The sequence below is a fragment of the Etheostoma cragini genome, chromosome 9 (assembly GCF_013103735.1).
Source record: "Etheostoma cragini isolate CJK2018 chromosome 9, CSU_Ecrag_1.0, whole genome shotgun sequence".
NCBI lineage: Eukaryota > Metazoa > Chordata > Actinopteri > Perciformes > Percidae > Etheostoma > Etheostoma cragini.
This window is the reverse complement of record NC_048415.1, coordinates 19,982,057-20,001,023: the sequence shown is the minus strand read 5'-3', so window position 1 is coordinate 20,001,023 and position 18,967 is coordinate 19,982,057. Positions and strand designations below refer to the sequence as shown.

The 18,967-nt window shown below is 39.5% G+C and overlaps 1 protein-coding gene and 1 long non-coding RNA gene across 2 annotated transcripts in view; both read left to right on the top strand.

Annotated features, from left to right (window-relative positions):
- Positions 1-537: 537 nt before the first annotated feature.
- Positions 538-18,967, top strand: part of LOC117950538 — a 24,933-nt gene continuing 6,503 nt past the window's right edge. Inside the window, exons 1-2 of the long non-coding RNA XR_004657933.1 lie at positions 538-548; positions 4,322-4,339. This is a non-coding gene — a long non-coding RNA (uncharacterized LOC117950538). The remainder of the gene's footprint in view (positions 549-4,321; positions 4,340-18,967) is intronic.
- On the top strand, positions 5,407-15,797 carry il12rb2 (interleukin 12 receptor, beta 2a). The gene is made up of 16 exons (XM_034881650.1): positions 5,407-5,621; positions 5,897-6,027; positions 6,398-6,670; positions 7,365-7,488; positions 7,596-7,780; positions 8,176-8,318; positions 8,627-8,771; positions 11,487-11,560; positions 12,099-12,315; positions 12,496-12,693; positions 12,783-12,875; positions 13,046-13,192; positions 13,300-13,431; positions 14,661-14,757; positions 14,950-15,037; positions 15,126-15,797. Exons 2-16 carry the CDS (start codon positions 5,958-5,960, stop codon positions 15,573-15,575), a joined length of 2,436 nt encoding a protein of 811 aa, XP_034737541.1. The 5' UTR covers positions 5,407-5,621; positions 5,897-5,957; the 3' UTR covers positions 15,576-15,797.

The window sequence follows — 18,967 nt, the reverse complement described above, 5'->3', positions numbered from 1 at the left end:
CTTAGCAGAAAAACACCCCCAAAGCATTAGGTTTCCACCTCCATGTTTGACGGTGGAGATGAGGTTCTTGGGGTTAGGGCAGCATTCCTCTTCCTCCAAACACGGCGAGTTGAGTTGATGCCCAAGATCTCCATTTTGGTCTCATCTGACCACAACACTTTCACCCAGTTGTCCTCTGAATCATTCAGATGTTCATTGGCAAACTTCGGACGGGCATGTAGATGTGCTTTCTTGAGCAGGGGACCTTGCTGGCGTCCTTTACGGTGTAGTGTGTTACCAGTTGTTTTCTTGGTGACTATTGTCCCAGCTGGCTTGAGATCATTGATAAGATCCTCCAGTGTAGTTCTGGGCTGATTCCTCACCGTTCCCTTGATTAATGCAACTCCACAAGGTGAGATCTTGCATGGAGCCCCAGGCCGAGGGAGATTGACAGTTCTTTTGTGTTTCTTCCATTTGCAAATAATCACACCAACTGTTGTCACCTTCTCACTAAGCTGCTTGTCGATGGTCTTGTAGCCCATTCCAGACTTGTGTTAGTCTACAATCTTGTCCTTGACATCCTTGGAGAGCTCTTTGGTCTTGGCCATGGTAGAGAGTTTGGAATCTGATTGTTTGATTGTTTCTGTGGACAGGTGTCTTTTATACAGGTAGCAAGAGGAGATTAGGAGCACTCCCTTTACAAGTGTGCTCCTTATCTCAGCATGTTACCTGTGGAAAAGCCACCTGGGAGCCAGGAATATTTCAGATTGAGAGGGGGTCAAATACTTATTTCCCTCATTAAAAAACCTCTCAGTACATGTGTGCCCACTCTACCACTGATCCAACCTGGCCATAATTTATTATGTGTCTGACATGGGTTTGTCTGGAATTTTTTGTTGTTATTCTGTCTCTCACTGTTTAAATGAACCTACCATAAAAATTATAGATTGATAATTTCTTTGTCAATGGGCGAACGTACAAAAAGCTGGGGATCAAATACTTTTTTCCATCCACCTACAGCAAAACTGCTTCTGTCACTTGGTCCATCATATTGGTCTAGACTAATATATGTCAACAACTGTTGAAATCATTGCCCTGAAGCTTGAACAGACATTAACAGTGCCCAGAGGATGAATCCTAATGACTTGTCATGCCCTGACATTTTCTGAAGCATCCCCATGAGGTTAACATTTGTGGATTTTAATTAAATAGCTCAACAACTATTGGATATATGCCATGGATTTTGGCCCATTCATGTTTTCCTCAGGATTAACTGTAATATCTTTGAAAATCTTTTCATCTGGCACCATCATCAAGTTATTTGTAAATAAATGATGTGAGTTTCTTACTTTATAATAAGCCACCAAGTCTGCAGTTGTAATTAGAAAATGCAGTTCCTGCAGAAAATGCCTGTGAATACTGGACTGCTATTTTAACTGTGTAAGAAGTAGGTGAGAATAGTTGGAAAGTGGGAATGGTTTTAATTGGTATGAATTCAATGAACAGTTGAATAATACACCACTAATGTAAAAAAAAGAAGATGTGGACTATTTAAAGGTAAAGCTAACACTAAATTAATTACTGGCTTTAAAAGTTCAATAATGCCAAAAGATTAAGAGCAATGCACTTAAGTGTTTTGAATTTATTTTTTAACTTAAAGTATTACAATGTCTACAAAAGTCATAGTGTAGCATGTCTTAAAAAGTCATAAAAAGTAATAGTTATAGTATAACAAAAAGTCAGTAGAGAATGTCAAAAACGTCATAAAATTTGTATGTCAAAAAAAGTGTATGTTAAAAAAAGTGATAAGAAAGTCATAGTATACTATGTCGAAAAAAGTCATAGAAGGCTGCTCTATGTTGAAAAAAGTGATAAAAAGTCATAGTATAGTACGTTGAAAAAAGTCATATGTTGAAATAAGTGATGGAAAAGTCACAGTATAGTGCTTCATTATATCACAATGCATGGCGGTCGGAGAAAAAGAAAAGGCAGAAGCCACAATGAAAACTGAAAAGGATAAGAAGTCATAGTATAGTACAGTGTGTTGAAAAAAAGTGACAAAAAATTCAGTATATCAAAAAGGGTCATTGTATCAAAAAAACTGAACTGAAAAAAAGTCATAAAACATATAAAAAACATATAAAACACACATAGTTGTGTTAAAGAAAGTCTGGAAGAACATGCAAACTCCAAAAAAAAATGTCTAGCCCATTGAGCTAACCACTTAGCCTCTATGTCTTAAATTAAAGTATGACGAAAAAGTATAGCATGTCAAAAGAACTGATAAAAAAGTCCCAGTACATAGTGAGACAAAAAAAATTGTCAAAAATGATAATCAGGGCACCCAGATAGCTCAGTTCGTAGAGCGGGTGCCCATATAAAGAGGCTTACTCCTCGATGCAGCCACCCTGGGTTCGAATCCAGCCTGCGGCCCTTTGCTGCATGTCACTCCCACTCTCTCTCCCCTTTCATAACTTCAACATTCCCGTCAATTAAAGGCCTAAAATGCCCAAAAAATAATCTTAAAAAAAAAAATGATAATCAAGTCATTGTATGGAATGTCAAAGAAAGTCTGGAAGACATCCAAAGTCCACACAAAAGGTCACACACTCTGTCATAAGCACAGAAAAAGGCTAAATAAAACAAATAAACTTAAACAATAATAACACAAAAACTGTAAAAGATATCAAAACGCTAATTCATTTTCTAAAAGCTGAAGGTATTGTGAATAGTTTTGTTTGAATTACATTTGTTGGTGAAATGAGTAGGGTTTTAAAGAGGAAGAAGCCTGAAGAGGATTTAAAGATTGTTCCTAAAACCTCAATTAAATTCTTCTGGGAAAAAAAGTTAAAATTTTAAAACTGTAAACAGGAGAAAAAAAAGATGAATAGTAGCCATCATGTCCTTACGGAGCTAAACATTTTGAAATTGAATGTTGTTTTGTAACTGAACATAAGCAGACTTTAGAGGGGAGCAAGGAAAGTTGAAGAATAAAAATTCAGATACTCCTGCTGTATCAGCATTTGCACAAATATCAGTAATTGCTAAAGATTTTGTTAAAGATACTTAATGCAGCTATCAGTGTTATTTTAAGATATTAATACATGTCCTGCAATCTTTTTCAGAAGGTAAGTGGTCTTCCTGATTAATTTTATTAAAAACAGAGACTAAGCTGTTATGCTGAAGGATAGTGGACTTTTCACAACCTTCATAAACCTTTTGTTATTTTCTTATAAGGGCATGTTCTCTCTGTTGGATGTAATTGTAATGTAATGTAATGTAATGCGCTGTAAAGTTTTACTCACATATTCACCATCTGCAGTTAAACACACAACAACAATAGTTTTTTAGGACTTCCTGAGAGTTGTCTCACTTCCTCATTCAATATCACAAATTTAGAAGGGTCTCTCCTTCACTGAAAGAAGTTTGAAGTTTTAGTAAATCTTCAGGGACCTCGTTTAAAAAAACATCTGTCATCCCTTGTACTGATGTTTTTGTGTACCACTGCAGTAACTTTATAAATCTTGAGCATGGTACTGTGCATGTACGTCTAAAGGTGAAATGTGGTGCAGCTAGAGGGGAAAGTCCCCCACTGCATTACACGGGGATATGAGAGACTTCGTGCTCTGTGGAAAATGTGATGATGAAGACGCATTTGATGGGTTGTTCTGCTGTTGCAGATCCTCCTTTCACAGGTGTCATGCACTCCAAGATGTAATCTAAACATCAGCCTGCAGAATTTCCTCACTGTGTCAGGGTAAGAAATTAGTCCTTTCATCTTCCATGTGGGATTCAGGATTGTATGGGATCAAACCTGCATCTATCTTCTTCATTTTGGTAGCAGGCAGCATATTTAAACAGTGTACACTTTATCTAGTGGCAGCCCCTCTTAGAATTGTGCCTGCTTGCTCTCATTCTATGTGTGATGTTTTCAAGGTGTCAGCTGTTGCACCCTGATTTGGAGCAACTGGGCTTCACAGGCTATAACAGCCCCAGCCTCCTGTTGTTCTCTGCTCTCTGCTCCCTGTCCACACTAGAGGCCTTGTTGCTGTTCTGTAACACCTTACACATTTTACACACATCCACATGGATACTACTAGTGCTACTGATTTTCACACCTCATACCTGTATTTAGTATAAACATGTATTCAATTTTTGGTAATCAATAATATATTGCCATTTCTGTGTTTCTTCCCACTTTTTTTGTCAATTTTCAATTTCAATTTTATTTATAGTATCAATTCATAACAATAGTTATCTCGAGACACTTTACAGATAGAGTAGGTCTAGACCACACTCCAGAATTTACAAGGACCCAACAGTTCAGTACGTCAGAGGTCAGTCCCTCCAGGACACTCTTGTCATGGCCTAGTGCCAGGTTTACAACAATTTGGGGGCTCATCCTGGATATGATGCTTAACAGTAGAACAAACAAACAAAGCAGGATATTGAATAAATAAGCTATTGGCATTTCTTGGCAAAGAATGAACTGCCTATGAATATGGTCCAAAATTACCACCATTCCCCAACTAAATGCTGGTGAAATATGCTAGTGGCTGCTAGATTTGCCTCGCCCACCATCAGCCAACAAAAACAATGGTTAATATCTAGTGAGTGGGTGGCACATTTCAACACTAACTATTGGAGGAAATTAGTAGGCTTTTTTTTCCAGACAGGGACTTGTATGACATCATGTCAGCTGTAAAGGCTATATAAAAGTATCACATTTTTCACTTAAGTAAAAGTACTAATAGTTTTACACATGGAAATACTGCACTGCAAGCTCTACGATCTGCATTTAAACCTTGCATGAAGTCAGTTTTAACAGTAAAAGTACATTCTGCACAAAGGAAAATATTCCAGACAGTGTTTTACTAGTAGGATATGATACTTTTGGATCTCTGTACTGCTGCATTACTGTATATGTTGCATTTTACTGCTGTTGATTTGCACTACGTTTGTGCTAATTTTGACTACTATTTTTTTGCAATCAAATTATTTTTATGTAAACTACCATCTATCTGTTATCATCCGCTTATCTGGGGTCAAGTTGCAAGGGCAGCCGCTCCAGCAGGGGACCCCAAACCTTCCCATTCCCAAGCCACACTATCTACCACTGCTCAGAAACAAACACCATGCTCCAGTTTTTTTTTTTAGTTTTTTTTAAATATTAAAATAAAAAAATACCAAATTTGGAGATGCATGGTTTTCATGAGACAGGGAGGGGGGGGGGGTATACAAAAATTAATCTGTGAAGAAACCAAATCTGTTAGTGAAATGTAGCGGATTAAAAAGTACAATATTTGCCTCTGACATGCAGTTGAGCAGAAGTATAAATTGCATTAAATGTAGCCTAAGTAGGCTACAGTACTCGAGTAAAACTACCTTCTTTCAACCACTGCTATAATCCTCTGTAGCTTGGTAGTGCAGTGTCTAACTGTGTGTGTGTGTGCCTCACCTCTGGTTCTCACACACACACACACACACTGCAGACAGGCGCCAGTCAGCCAACACGGAGTCTCAGCCTGCCACAGTCTGCGTCCTCTACTCTTACTAACGATGTCAGGAAGGACTTAATGATGACATATCAAAAGTCTTTAGAAGGCTTACGGATTAATATGATGCTGGGATGTGATGTCTTGGTGAGTATGACTTTGTTATCCGTTTTTATTAACGTCATTATTGGCCTTTACGCAGCTGTTATGTAACGATAGCTATATTGACACATGGCCGTCCTTATGATTTCGTATCCAAATGCTAGTAGCGCCAGCTACCAGAAAGGAAAAATCACGAAGCACCGAGTGGTTTCCCAGATAAAAACGTTTGAACATTAAGATAAAAAAATAAATAAAAATATGTAGGCTATCCCCCCAAAAAAACTTTTACCTCATGCATATGCACTTTTCCTTGTTTTAAGGTAAGATAACATATCCTGCGGCAATGTAAGAGACATATCAGGAGGCAGTTACTGATGACTCATGGCGAGAATGTCCCAAACATGGACCATCTTCACTGTTGTTACTGGGCTGGCCCTGCAGCTTTGCATAGGTAAGCTCAGACTACTACAGTGTGGACACATTTCTAATATTTCGGTTTCATGTGAAGTATATTGTAACATTTTTAACATCATGTTTTTGGAGATAAAGATTAATGGAAATAGGCTACATGGAAAGCCTTTCTAGAAAAAAGCCCTAAAGTTATTTTGACTGTGTGTGTGTGTGTGTGTGTGTGTGTGTGTGTGTGTGTGTGTGTGTGTAATGTGACAGTTCTAGTTATCATGTAAAAGCTGTCAGTGATGTTTGTAAGATTGCAACTTTGCATAAGGAAGTGTTTTGTTCGAGAAATCAATCATCGGTGGCTTTCTTACATTCACATAACTAGATGATATGAACATATAAATCAACATTTCTGCTTATAGGTGAGACATATCCTGAGAAATCCTGTGCCATCTGGTCCAGCCATGGACCTGTGGTGCAGCGAGGCACCAGCTTTAAGGTGTACTGCACCTTTAACTGCAAGTGCAAGGGCTCCATGTACAGTGATCATCCGCCAACACCACAGAACCACAACGAAGTTAATTCTACAACTATATATTTCAATGTAGCAAACATAACCAAAAACACAACATACAGCTGTCATTGTAAGTGTCCTTCTGCTCTGGACCCCTGTGGACTGGACATCTCGGCTGGATGTGAGTATGAAACCAAGGAGCAAAAAAAGCATCAATCTCTGAAATATGTTTCACTAAAAAGTTTCCTTATGCACACATTTAGTGAATTTCAGACTATTTGTCCTCAGAAAAAGTGATGCAGGATGGTTTACGATGTATGGCGTGTGGTGTTTCAAGATGAGACATTCATATCTTAAGGCGTGTTGATAACTTTTCAAGATGCAGAAGATGATAAAAAAGGCCCAGCTGGTTCTGCTTTCTCTTAATACTCAGAGTACACGCTGTTTGCATGTTGCGGGCTGGGTGCAGCTAAGTCTTAAAGCTAACAAAATGTTTTAGGTTCTGACCAGAGAGTTGTTGCTGATGGAGTTGACTTGTTTTTTGACACATGCAACATGCCATTTCCCTAACATGAAAATTGCACACAATATTGTCAACACAAACGTTTTCTGAAATGACACATCCAATACTAAAAATGATTTTATTTGAATAGCACATTTTAAGGATCACTAAAAATCCACGGGTGTTTTTTGAGGATACAACCTTCTAAGATTTTTAATGATAACATTACTTCCTTATTTAATGTTCCTGTGTTGAAATGACGTACCAGCAACATATAACTGCAGCTTTAAAAAAATGAAAAGCCTTTTTTAGGCCGATTAGGTTAAGTTTATGGTCTCGTTTTACTCAATTATTCATTTTCTTTGTCCCTTAGATCTACTGGAGAGGCCTACAAATATTTCATGCATCTACAAAGTTAAAGACAATGAAAGCGGAGTTGTGTCTTGCACTTGGAAAAGAGGACGAGATACTTTTCTTTGGAACAGTTCAGAGCTGTGGTAAGTTTAAAAACCAAAATTGAATCAAGAAGTCATCAGAGTAATATCACATCGGTTATACCTATTGTCAAATGACAAACTAGAATTGCTGGCTTTGTGTGTTTCAGTGTGAGAACTGTATCTAAAGGCCACGCAGATACACGGTGCACTGTCTCCAGCAGAGGAACTGATTTTCCATATGCTAGTTTAACTGTGACCAGCTCTGTCCAGATGATCTTTGTGTGGGTCCAAGCCCAAAATCCACTGGGCTCTCAAGTGTCCGTCCCAGTCACCTACAACCTCAGTGACATTGGTAAGACAGCAGCATGTAACGCTGAGGAAATATACTCCTAAGGTATTGGAATTTGGTATCGAATGACAAGGCATTGTTCTATACTCGATACGAAGAAGGCAATTTGGTTGGTGCCTAAAAAGTATTGAAATCAGCACAATGATATCGTGGCTTGAAATCAGCTTTGCAAGGTCTCCTTTTATGCTCTAATCCTGATGTTCATGATGGTTGATAATCTCCCTCCGCCCTCATAACCCAAAAAACGATGACTACCTCTGATGGCTAGTAATGGAATCCTGTCTTTTCAATTGCTGATTATATAGCAAAGGAAACATCAAACGGTCATCTTGTTTGCCCTTTGTGCCTTTTTTGTTTTTAATGTACTGTATATGACCACTCTGTGTTGATCTGAGCAGCGATGCCAACGAGTCCCGCTCTTGGCCAACCGGAGTGCTCTTCCCGAGAGTGCATCGTCAGAGTGGAGCTGCCTGTGAAGGCTCAACACCTAGAGATCCAATACAGAACAGAAACACAGACATGGACATCTTCTCCTGACACAGTAAGAAGTCTTAACAGCTCAAATTTTGAACATTTAGGGACTTTCAATGAGTTGTTGCAAGAGGTGCTGCAAAAGGTTACTTCAGCCCTTTGAAAACTCTTGAACAGACCTCATAGGTCTTCTGCTGATTCAAAGCCAAAGGCAGATATGAGTGTCAGGCTGATGTGCACAAAGGTAAACTCACAGTGTTGCATAAGTCTCAAAAACAAGCTGAAATTGGACCATCAATGGTATGCAATGTGACTATAAATGGCATTTTGTTTGGAGTGTGTTTTAATCCATTAAAATACACTTATTTCGATTTACAGGGTGTGCAGATGAGTTCAGTACAGGTTCGGTCCATCTCCTCTCTGGAGCCCTACATGTTGTACCATTTCAGAGCCAGATCCAAATTCAGCAGCGGCTTTTGGAGTCTATGGAGCGCAAACATTTCAAGCTGGACTCAAGAGGAAGGTAAACAAACCGTCGCTATTACAGTAACCTGTAGCTCCTGAAGAATATTTTTGCACATTCTGAGTAAAAGCACTACACTGACTCTGTCTACAGACAAACAGTTTGGTCTGAATGGATTTACAATATCTCTGTGGCACTTTATCTATGTAATCTATCAGATACTGCAGTACTGTTTCCTTTCTTATGGGTTTTTGTGAGGCAGTTATCAGCTCACTGACAGTCTGCCGGATACCTGTAAGCCACTGAAACAGTACTGTGTGTTAAAGTGCTCATATTATGCTTTTTGGCTTTTTCCCAATACTTTATTGTGTTATATATCATTTTGTTCATGTAGTAGGTTTACTAAATGAAAAAGCCTAAAGCCCACCCCAAAGGGAATTACCATCCCCCACCGAAAACACTGATCACCAACTGCTTGAAACAGCTCTATTGTAATCCAGCCTTCACTTCTGTAACAAAAGCACTTCATTTGCGTCACCTTGTTACACGTTATAAAACTTGCCTAGCTGCTAGTGTGGCTCGCCCTACAACCAAGCTAGTTCAGATAACTATCTGCACAGTATACAGTTCAGAAATAAAAAGTTACATATGAAACACATACACTTTCACATCCCAACCCTCTACCACACACACACTGCCACACACTGCCTCAGTCTGCAGTGTGTGAAGTGACACACTTCAGTTCATTTTGAAGCCAGAGGTGAGAAACACACACACACACACACACACACACACACACACAGTTAGACACTGTGCATTACCAAGCTACTGATAATTATAGCGGTGGTGGAACGTAACTAAGTAGTTTTACTCGAGTACTGTAGCCTACTTAGGCTACATTTAATGTAACTTATATTTCTGCTCAACTGCATGTCAGAGGCAAATATTGTACTTTTTATTGTTATAAACCATTAGTTTTGCTGTGATGGTAATAATATCCTTTAATAGAGACCTATCATGCTCATCTTCAGGTTCATACTTCTATTTTGAGTTTCCACTAGAACATGTTTTTATACTTTAATACTCAAAAACACTTTATTTTTCTCATACTGACATATACTCATATTGTAGCCGGGGAATGACTAAACAGCACAGAAGCAGAACTATACAAAAGTCCTGATGGCACTATTGTAAAAAAAAAAAAGTAAGACATGGAAATCTTACAATATTTACATAATTTACAATATGGGACCTTTAAAAGAAGAGCAATTGTTAGAAAGTGATGACTGGAAATCTTCCCCATTGTCTATTGTAGTAATTGGATTTACCTTTTCACTTTTAAGGGTCCCACGGATTTGATGTGTAAATAGGTTAACATTGCAAAATCCATTAATTGTTTACTTTAAATATGTTTCCGTTTCTCTCGACCTTGTGGGAACCAAAACTGTACTGAAGTGAAAACTCCTTTCTTTTAACTGCCAGTTCGGCCTCTTAAAAACACACTGTTGTAACGCTCCATTGAGACAAATCCTAATAGAATAATTTAAGGGGTAGTGCAGAATAAAAAGCACAGTCCACCCCAATCCCATAGGAATATGATAATATATTAACTGTTATGAGAGCGGAAAAAGGACCCAAAAGCATAGAAAGGCAGGCAGGTAGGAGAGAGCTTCCAAGGCTTTATTCTTCACAAAAAAAGAAAGTAACACAAACACAAGATGCAAAACAAAAATCCCAAAAAGCTAAAATTCCAAAAAGGTCCAGTGGAAAAAAAGGAAAGGCAAAAACAGAACACAGGTAGGGAAAAACTCATGGACAAACAGGCCACAGGAACAGGAACAAAACATGGAACGGTCCACCAGGAAGACACACAGCACTACACAACATATTCTAGAATGATCAGACAAGAGACAACAGGGACCCAGAGGTGAACGAGGAAAATACAAGAGGTAACGAGGTAACGAGGAACAGGTGATACGTCAGGTGAATCACATTAGAGCGGGGCAGGACAATCAGACAGACAAAAAGTAAAACTAGGCAAGACTAAACAGAACAGGAAACCATACTATCAACATAAAACAGGAAAGAGAACATACAGACACTTAAGGGGAACACAAGATAGAGACTAACACACAAGATTGGGACAAAAACTATAAGTCATAAACCCGAGGAGACAAGACAGGACCAACAAAACAAAAATGGAGGAAAAGAAATCAAAGCAAGCACCCAAACCATCACATGAACATCCATTGTAACTAAGCAGGTTTTACTGTTGGGCTCTCTGACTGCACAAACAGAACACAACGTTAAAAAACATTAATCTGCAACATCAGGTATTTTTTGGGTCATATCCAAGAGACAAACAATAATTGTACATGTTCATCATTACAATGTATTGAAGTAAACGTGCAGCTTCTTGCTTTGCAGCTAGGTAGGTAACACTAAAGTCTCACTTTTCAAATAGCCCCTGAACTCACCAACAGGGAAGTGTTCTTCACATGCAAGCGTTTAACCAAGTGACTTAAAATTAACTTTGACAATAAAGACAAGGACATTTTCAATGTATGTTTTTCAAGCAGATTGCATGTGTGTCACTTTCAAAGGATTTCAAAATCAATTACGAATAACTTTAAAAAAATGTCAATTCTATGAACATGTCGTTTACTCGTTCATTGAAAAAAAAACTCTGACTCAATTCTAGTCTGTAAAGTCAAATATCAACCTTCTTAATATCTCAGTATTATTGTCCAGTAACAGATTATGTCATTGTTTCAGCGCCTGCCAAAGAGTTGGATGTGTGGTACGCTGAGCCTGCCGCTGACTCAAAATCACTGAGAGTTTACTGGAAGGTACGTCTTTAAAAAGCATTCCAATTGTTTATTCTGAATTAGTGTGAAAGATAATTACACAAAACGCTGCTCTGCTGTACATTTTCATATGTTCCCTCTCCCCTCTCTCACTCTGTGGTGTTGTTGCCATAGCAACACTTTCTGATCTTCCTGCTTCACCACTACTTTCTACACAAACTAAAGGTCATCCCTTGACCACTTCTGAGGTGTAACACCCTCACACACTTGCACATCCCCACCGTCTGTCACACGCACACACAACACACAACACACACACACACACACACACACACTCATTTAATGTCACATAAAGACATGAGAGATAAGTGAAACCTGTTGCCAGACACCAAAGTTTCAGTTTACAAGAAAAGAGGAGCTGAGCAGAAATGATGTGTCAGTGTCTTGATTGTGAGCATTCTGTAAAGATGTCCATATCCAAGGCTCATGTACTGTAAATGCATGTCATGTTGTTGTTTTTTTTCTTGGACAAAAGCAAATATATGGTGACAAACTCAATAATGAATTTCTCTGACTGCAGGAGCTGAACATATCCGCCGCTAGAGGGAAAATCCTAGAGTATAATGTCAGCGTTTACAGCCCAAACTCTGGATTGGTCTTCGTCAATCCAGAGCCAATTAGTGCCGATGCCAGGGATTATTCAATCCCGTTCTGTACCGACTGCGAAGTCACAGTGTGGGCTCGCAACTCCAAAGGACCTTCCCCCCCTGCCAGAATCAAAATCCATCACACAAAAGGTAAAAAAAGAAGTGAACTTTGTATGAGTCAATGCATGTCTAATTATGTCTGTAGCTTCGTGAAGCCAGAATTTGTCTTTTTTTGTGGGTGAGCAGCCATGTTAACAGGTTACATGAGAATATCAGACACATTTGTAATACTAAAGGTGAAGTTGGTGTCTATAAAATGATCTTTTGCAGCGAAAAGCACGCAGTTTGAGCCCCACCAGGAAGTGCAAGTAACTGCAGGCAACCACAGTGTCACCATCTCCTGGAGAAAGCATGACACTGCACCGCTACATTCAGCATATGTGCTGGAGTGGTACCCAGAGGGCTACAAGCTGGAGGAGCTCAGATGGGTCAAACTGGGCCGGAACGAAAACCATGCTGTCGTTACAGGTGCGGTAAATACTCGCCTTTTCCTCTTTGTAATGTTTTTTTTTCTAGTTACTTCAAATGTTGCTATGCTGCTATCTTTCTTTACGCAGGTATTAAGTCAAATGAGTGCTACGAGGGAGCAGTATATGTCTTAAACAATGAGAATTCAGTGAGTAGGATCAGATTCTCCACTTCGGAGTCAGGTAAGATCTAAAAAGAGTTACCCAGTATTAATTTGATAATTTAAAGTTTATTAAACTCAAACATAACTGATAGAAAATTCATTTAGTAGCAGCTTTAAAGTCAAAGTTTCAAAAATTCCTTTATCATCCCTCCTGTGTACATATTCTTGAGTAGTCTTTTTTGCTTGCAGCCCCAGATGTGGGTCCCAGAGTTGAAGAGACGGTTAAGGGAAACAAAGTAAAAGTGACCTGGACAGAGATTCCCAGGGATCAGCGTGGGGGTTGTGTAACCAACTATACCATCTATTTAGAGAACAGCAGCGGACGGCAGTGGTCTTGTAAGAAGCATTCATCTTTACTGATACGTCTCATACAACATGTACTCTTTGGACGCAGTCACATGAGTAACTCTCCTCTGCTGTATGAATGTAAATTTGCATTACAGACACTATACCCGCCTCAGAGAGGATGCATACCATCACAGACCTGTCCTCAGATTTCTACAGCCTGTGGATGACTGCTTCAACGGCTAAAGGAGAAGGCAAACCATGTCAAAAGGTCAAGTTCTTCATCCAGCGTAAGCAGCGTTCCAAGTTTCTTTAAAGCCATAATTTGACATTTTTAGAAGCTGCACTCATTTCATTTCTTCCCAAGAGTTACACGAGAAGATCAATGCCACTCTTGCGTCTGAACAGCAAATATGAAATGACTTCCTGGAGTCTCCGCTGGTTGCCGGGTCTGCTCCTGGCCAAGAAATATGCACATAAAGCACCAAGTTGTAAAGTTGTGGCTTTTAGACATTGGTTTTCTACAGATTAAACAAACAACATATGACATTTTATTACGTGAGCTATTTATTAGTTATTTGCTAGTGATTTTGTGAGATTTTGTTGGCTGGAACCAGACTAGTGGATTCCCCCCGTTTACAGTCTTTATGCAAAGCTAAGCTAACTGGCTGCAGGCTGTTGCCAAAATGTAATCAGTATTTTTTATCCAACTCTTTGGAAGAAACAAATAAGTGTATTTCCCAAAAGGTCAAACTCTTTATTTAACATTGGAGGAAAATAGTTCCTGCTGATTACATGTGTTTCAGACCAGCTACTGGCACTGAAATCGTTTTTTTCCCTTCAAGACTCCAAAAAAATAAATAATTATTGAGTAACTGTATTTAATAATATAAAGACCAGCCTTGTCCAAAGAAATTGTGTTCAATTCAGTTTATATTAAGTTAAAATGAGGCTCCACCTGTCTGAAGTAATCAAATCAAGTAGATTAAAGTTAGTCTTTTTAGTACAAATGATCTCATTGTTTCCTCACTGAGCTGCAGAGAAGGGACAGAAACACACATTTCCTATGAAAGTAAGAAACTTTGGAAGATTTGGAAGCCTTATCAATTGGCTAACTCCGACTGCCGACACTTTATATTATCTAAACTTTTTATTTAGACAAAACGAGGACTGGGTGTTTTGTTCCCCATCACTCAGATTGAAAACACATTAAGAGTGAACTTTTAGGGACCTGACTTTGGTTTGAACCCATCCTTTAAAGGTTTATATATATATACTGATAATTTTAATGTGATTTTCAATAAAATAATAAAATTTTACAGAAAAAGTTGCATATTTTAATTGTAAAGATGTAAAGTATGTACCCAAACTACATCTAATTGTTTTCCTATGCATATGGACTTTTTATCAAAAAAAGAAATATTTTGAGAGATAATCACATGCTTTTTTCCTTTTTACTACCTAGCTGAATATATATGCTGCAGTCTTACATCTTGCTTTTTCACTGTCACTGTTACAGAGGAGACCCAACTATCCCTCCTACTAGTGAGTTCAGTCGTCGCTTTGATCGCGTTGTTACTGGTGTGTGTGTACCAGAGTTCAGCCTTAAAGCACAGGTATGTGAGCAACAGCAGCTCTCTATGGACATGAAAGCAACTTACAATTTCACGCCTTCTGTTTGTTGTGCATCTACAGTTCTTCAAAAACCACACAACAACTGTTTCCTAAGAAATAGTGTTGCTATAAAAAATGTATTATGGCGTCATTAAACTTTCCATGCCGTATTGTTTTTTCACATTCCCCCTCAGGCTGTGGGTGTATTTACAGTGCGTCATGCTCGATGATGTGCCAGATCCTGCAAACAGCAAGTGGGCACAACAGTGTACCCAGGAGAAGGTAATTATGTAAAAGTGGATAAAATACAAACTGCTGTAAATTGCATATCGCTGTTCATAGTTAAAGCCTGTATCTTCCTTCAAAACAGGGCAAGATGAACCTCCAGCTGCTGCTGAGTAACTCCAGTGTGACTGAGGAGGAAGAAGAACCCATCCTGGTGGATGTGGAGGAGCTGCCCAAGCAGAGCAGTGACATCTGCACACTTACACTCTCTCCTCAAACTAGTCGGAGCCCCGAGTCGGCACCGGCCATACTGGCCTACCCTCTGACCACCTACATCAAGAGCTTCTCCCAAGACTCAGACAGCTCCGACCACACGCAGACATCTCTGGACACCGACACAACTGTCGGCTACATCTCATCACACGGGCCGGAAAATATGGAAGAGGAATCCCAGGAGGAGGAGGAGGAAGAGTTTGTAGGAATGCTGGGTTTCTTCCCAAGTCACAACATCTTCATGGAGCCGCTGGAGTTTGGAGGGAAGTTGACCCTGAGTGCGGTCAAAATTGACTGCAGTGACATCTTTCAGAACACTTAGCGTTAACCTGAAACCAGAACTCTTTGGTGAGGTGGGGTTTGAGTGAAAACGTTTTTTGGGGAAGAGGACGGCTAGGTGGAGTTTCAGCACCTAAACAAAAGACACCGAACACAATGACTCGACGTGGTGACGATTCCTCCTGGATTCCTCTTTTCTTTTTTTTTGCATCAAGCACCTTGCTGCATGAACTACCTCCTTGCTCATTGAAATCTAAACTGTTACAAAAAGCTCTCTTGCTAAAGTCTTCCAGAGCTGTTGTGCAGGAATAATGTTTGACTGAAAAAGTACTTTCATTTAATGCATTACCATTGTTTTCTTTTCAGAGCAGCATTGGACATACTAACACCATGACCTATGTCCTTCAGAAATGGTAATTTCTCCCTGCCTCATTTAAAGTATTTAAAGGTCCCATGGCATGAAAATGTAACTTCATGAAGTGTTTTAACATTACTATGAGTTCCCCCAGCCTGTCTGTGGTCCCCCAGTGGCTAGAAATTGCGATAGGTGTAAACCAAGCGTATGGGCATTTGCCCACCCAGAGAATTTGACCCATCCATGAGAGAGAGACATCATGGCTTTCAAACAAGCAAAGTGGCAGTGGGTCAAGGCCACACCCCCCAGCCTCCACCTCCCCCCCCCCCTTCTCCTCGTCAAAAGCTACTGACTCATGAATAGCACATACTTAGGAAAGCTCATTGTGGGACTGGCTCTAGTGATTGTAATTCTGCACCAAGGCTAAACTTTAGGAAAGAGACTTCAGATATGGTATAAGAGGACCACTAAGGTCTATGTAAAAGCATCCAAAGAGCACCATGTCATGGGACCTTTAAATAAGACATCCATACACTGACACGCTGATAAGGCCCTTTTTTCACAGCAGAGATTTGGACTAGTCATATTAGGAAAAACACAGGTCTAACTAATAAAATTAAAGCTATAGTGCATAGTTTCTGTTGCCCCCATGAGGAATTCTAAGTAGTGACAACGCGTCAACATGAGGCACGTGCCCCCACACTTTCTCCACGCAGTTGCTAGTAGCCAAGGAGGACATGGGGGATAAAAAAACATGATGGACTTATAGGAAGAGGTCATTATCTTCACTTGATTTTCTGCACGGGAAAGTCTCTGGACGCCACAATCTTCTGAACATATCCATACTGAGAAATCCAGAGAGCGTTGTGTGGAGCTGATAGTCTTAATTAGCATTGTAGCAATTCATTTGGCAATGGTTTGAATGTAACGGACAATCATTAATGCAAAACAGTTTTGCGGTAAAGCTTTAGCTCCGTTGTGTTCAAGTGTACAAGTAAGTCACGGCAGTGGGACAGTAGACAAGCATCAACAACACCCTGAAACTGAAGCAGTTATTTTAGTTGCACCTGTACTTTTCCTAGTGTGACATGTCCAAATGTCTCCTGTCCTGCATGTAAAAGGACAAATACATACTCTATCACAGTTTAAATACATCTATGCTACCTCAATCTTAGCTCATCAAAAACAAGAGATAAGTACATTGTCTCTCAGATTTGTTAGTGGCATGGGCGGGTAATATTGCTGCATGATGACAGATGATTTGTTACTATATTGCTGAAGATTGATTGGATCCAAATCATGATCAATCAATTGTAACACTGTATCTACATTTAGTAATATTTGGAAACAGGGTGAAGCATTTACAGCCATGTTAGCAGCTCTGTGAGGCTATAAGGGACAACCTGATTTGAACTAAAGGCTAACGTCAGCATGCTTACAATCTCAAAAATGAAAAGGCTAACATGCTGATGTTTAGCGGGTTTAATGTTAGGCTTGTCATCTTGGTTTAGCATGTTAGCATGCTAGTTTTTGCTAATTATCGCTCAACACAAAGTAAAGTGAGGGTAAAGTTCATTAGTTTTGTAGCTATTTGGTCATAAAACCAAAGTATTGGACAAATTTGAATTTGGACCTGATGGCTCTAGATGATCACAAAACTCACCCTACTGGTGAAGTTGAATATGTGTACAAAAATGTCATGCAATTAACCCAATAGTTTACAAGGCATTTCACTAAAAGCCAAAGATAACCTGCTGGGTGGGGCTAGAAGGAAAAATCAGGGAATCACCAAAGTAAGATTTATCCACTTGGGACCATGAATGTCTATAAAAATGTCATGGCAGTCAGTGAGAGTTGTTGTTGTAGTTGAGATACTGTATTTCAGTTTGTTCAATGCGGTGAACTCGATGAAGTCGCCAAAATAGTAAAAATAAGTTGGCTATCCCTAGAGCCAGGCTGCTAGCGTGGTGAAAATCTGATGTTTTAAAAATGTTTGTATGTTTAGTGTTTTTTTTACAGTTTCATCAACAGACTGGACACTGTCCCTTTCTCTATTATTCAATCAGTTTAACTTGTATAGAATCGTTTGATTCATTTACTTACTTACTTAATGGGAGAGTCTGATGTTGTAATTTTATGTCAATGGAAATAAACAAGTTATTTTCTCCTTTGCACTCACTGCCTTCTTTATTAGGTACAACCCCCTAGCCCAAGAAACTGGGGTTACAATGTGCACAGCTCTCCAAAATTGAGCAATAGGAGATTGGAAAAAATGCTGCTTGGTCTTATGAGCCTTCATTTTTGCTGCTCCATTCAGATGACAATGTCAGAATTTAGCATAAACAACATGGAAGCATGAATCCATCCTGCCTTTAGGACACGGAATAAGGCTGGTGGTGGTGTGATGGAGTGGGGGATATTTTCTTGGTACACTTTGGGCCCCTTAGTACCAATTGAGCATTGTTAAAACGCCACAGAGTAAAGTTGCTGACTGTGGCCATCCCTTTATGACCACAAGCTGCAAATTCAGAGGTGCATGCTGGGTGATTTCTGTCAGTCAAAGCAACACCACTGAAGGACTGAGTAAACATCCAATTGAATTGCAACTGAAGATGACAATGAGACTGGGGATTTAGCAGCAGCATGGAAATGCAGTAAGTGGTGAAGATCCCCATGCTGTCAAGCAACACATTGAGTGCAAAAGACACAAAACAGTACCATTAGAAAAGAGTATGATGCAGCATCAAATAACCCCAAACCGCAGTCCAGGGGTAGTTCACAATGTGTGTGTTGAAGAACCCAACAGAAGCGTACGTGAGTCAAGCGTACCTGACTCTTTTCCGTTTCCTGTGCCTGTGTGTTGGTAGCGTGTTGGTAGCTCTGCTGCTCACTAAATACCAGTTCAGTTTGTTAGATTTGCTATTACAGCGGCTAACTGTCCGCTAAACACTTATTCTTATAGCAGTTCTGCCTAAGCACTCACATATCTTCTAATTTCTTTCTTTTTAGCGACTTTTGTTAAATAACAGCTGTTTTAACGCTTGGTAGCTAACGCTACCGTACTTTAGCTTAGCTGCTAG

What these genes read in the sequence shown, in the direction of transcription:
- il12rb2 (XM_034881650.1), top strand. Translation starts at nt 5,958, where the DNA reads ATGGCGAGAATGTCCCAAACATGGACCATCTTCACTGTTGTTACTGGG. An exon ending in GGCCCTGCAGCTTTGCATAG is followed by an intron (nt 6,028 to 6,397) that starts GTAAGCTCAGAC and finishes TTCTGCTTATAG; the next exon opens with GTGAGACATATCCTGAGAAA. An exon ending in CACTGAGAGTTTACTGGAAG is followed by an intron (nt 11,561 to 12,098) that starts GTACGTCTTTAA and finishes CTCTGACTGCAG; the next exon opens with GAGCTGAACATATCCGCCGC.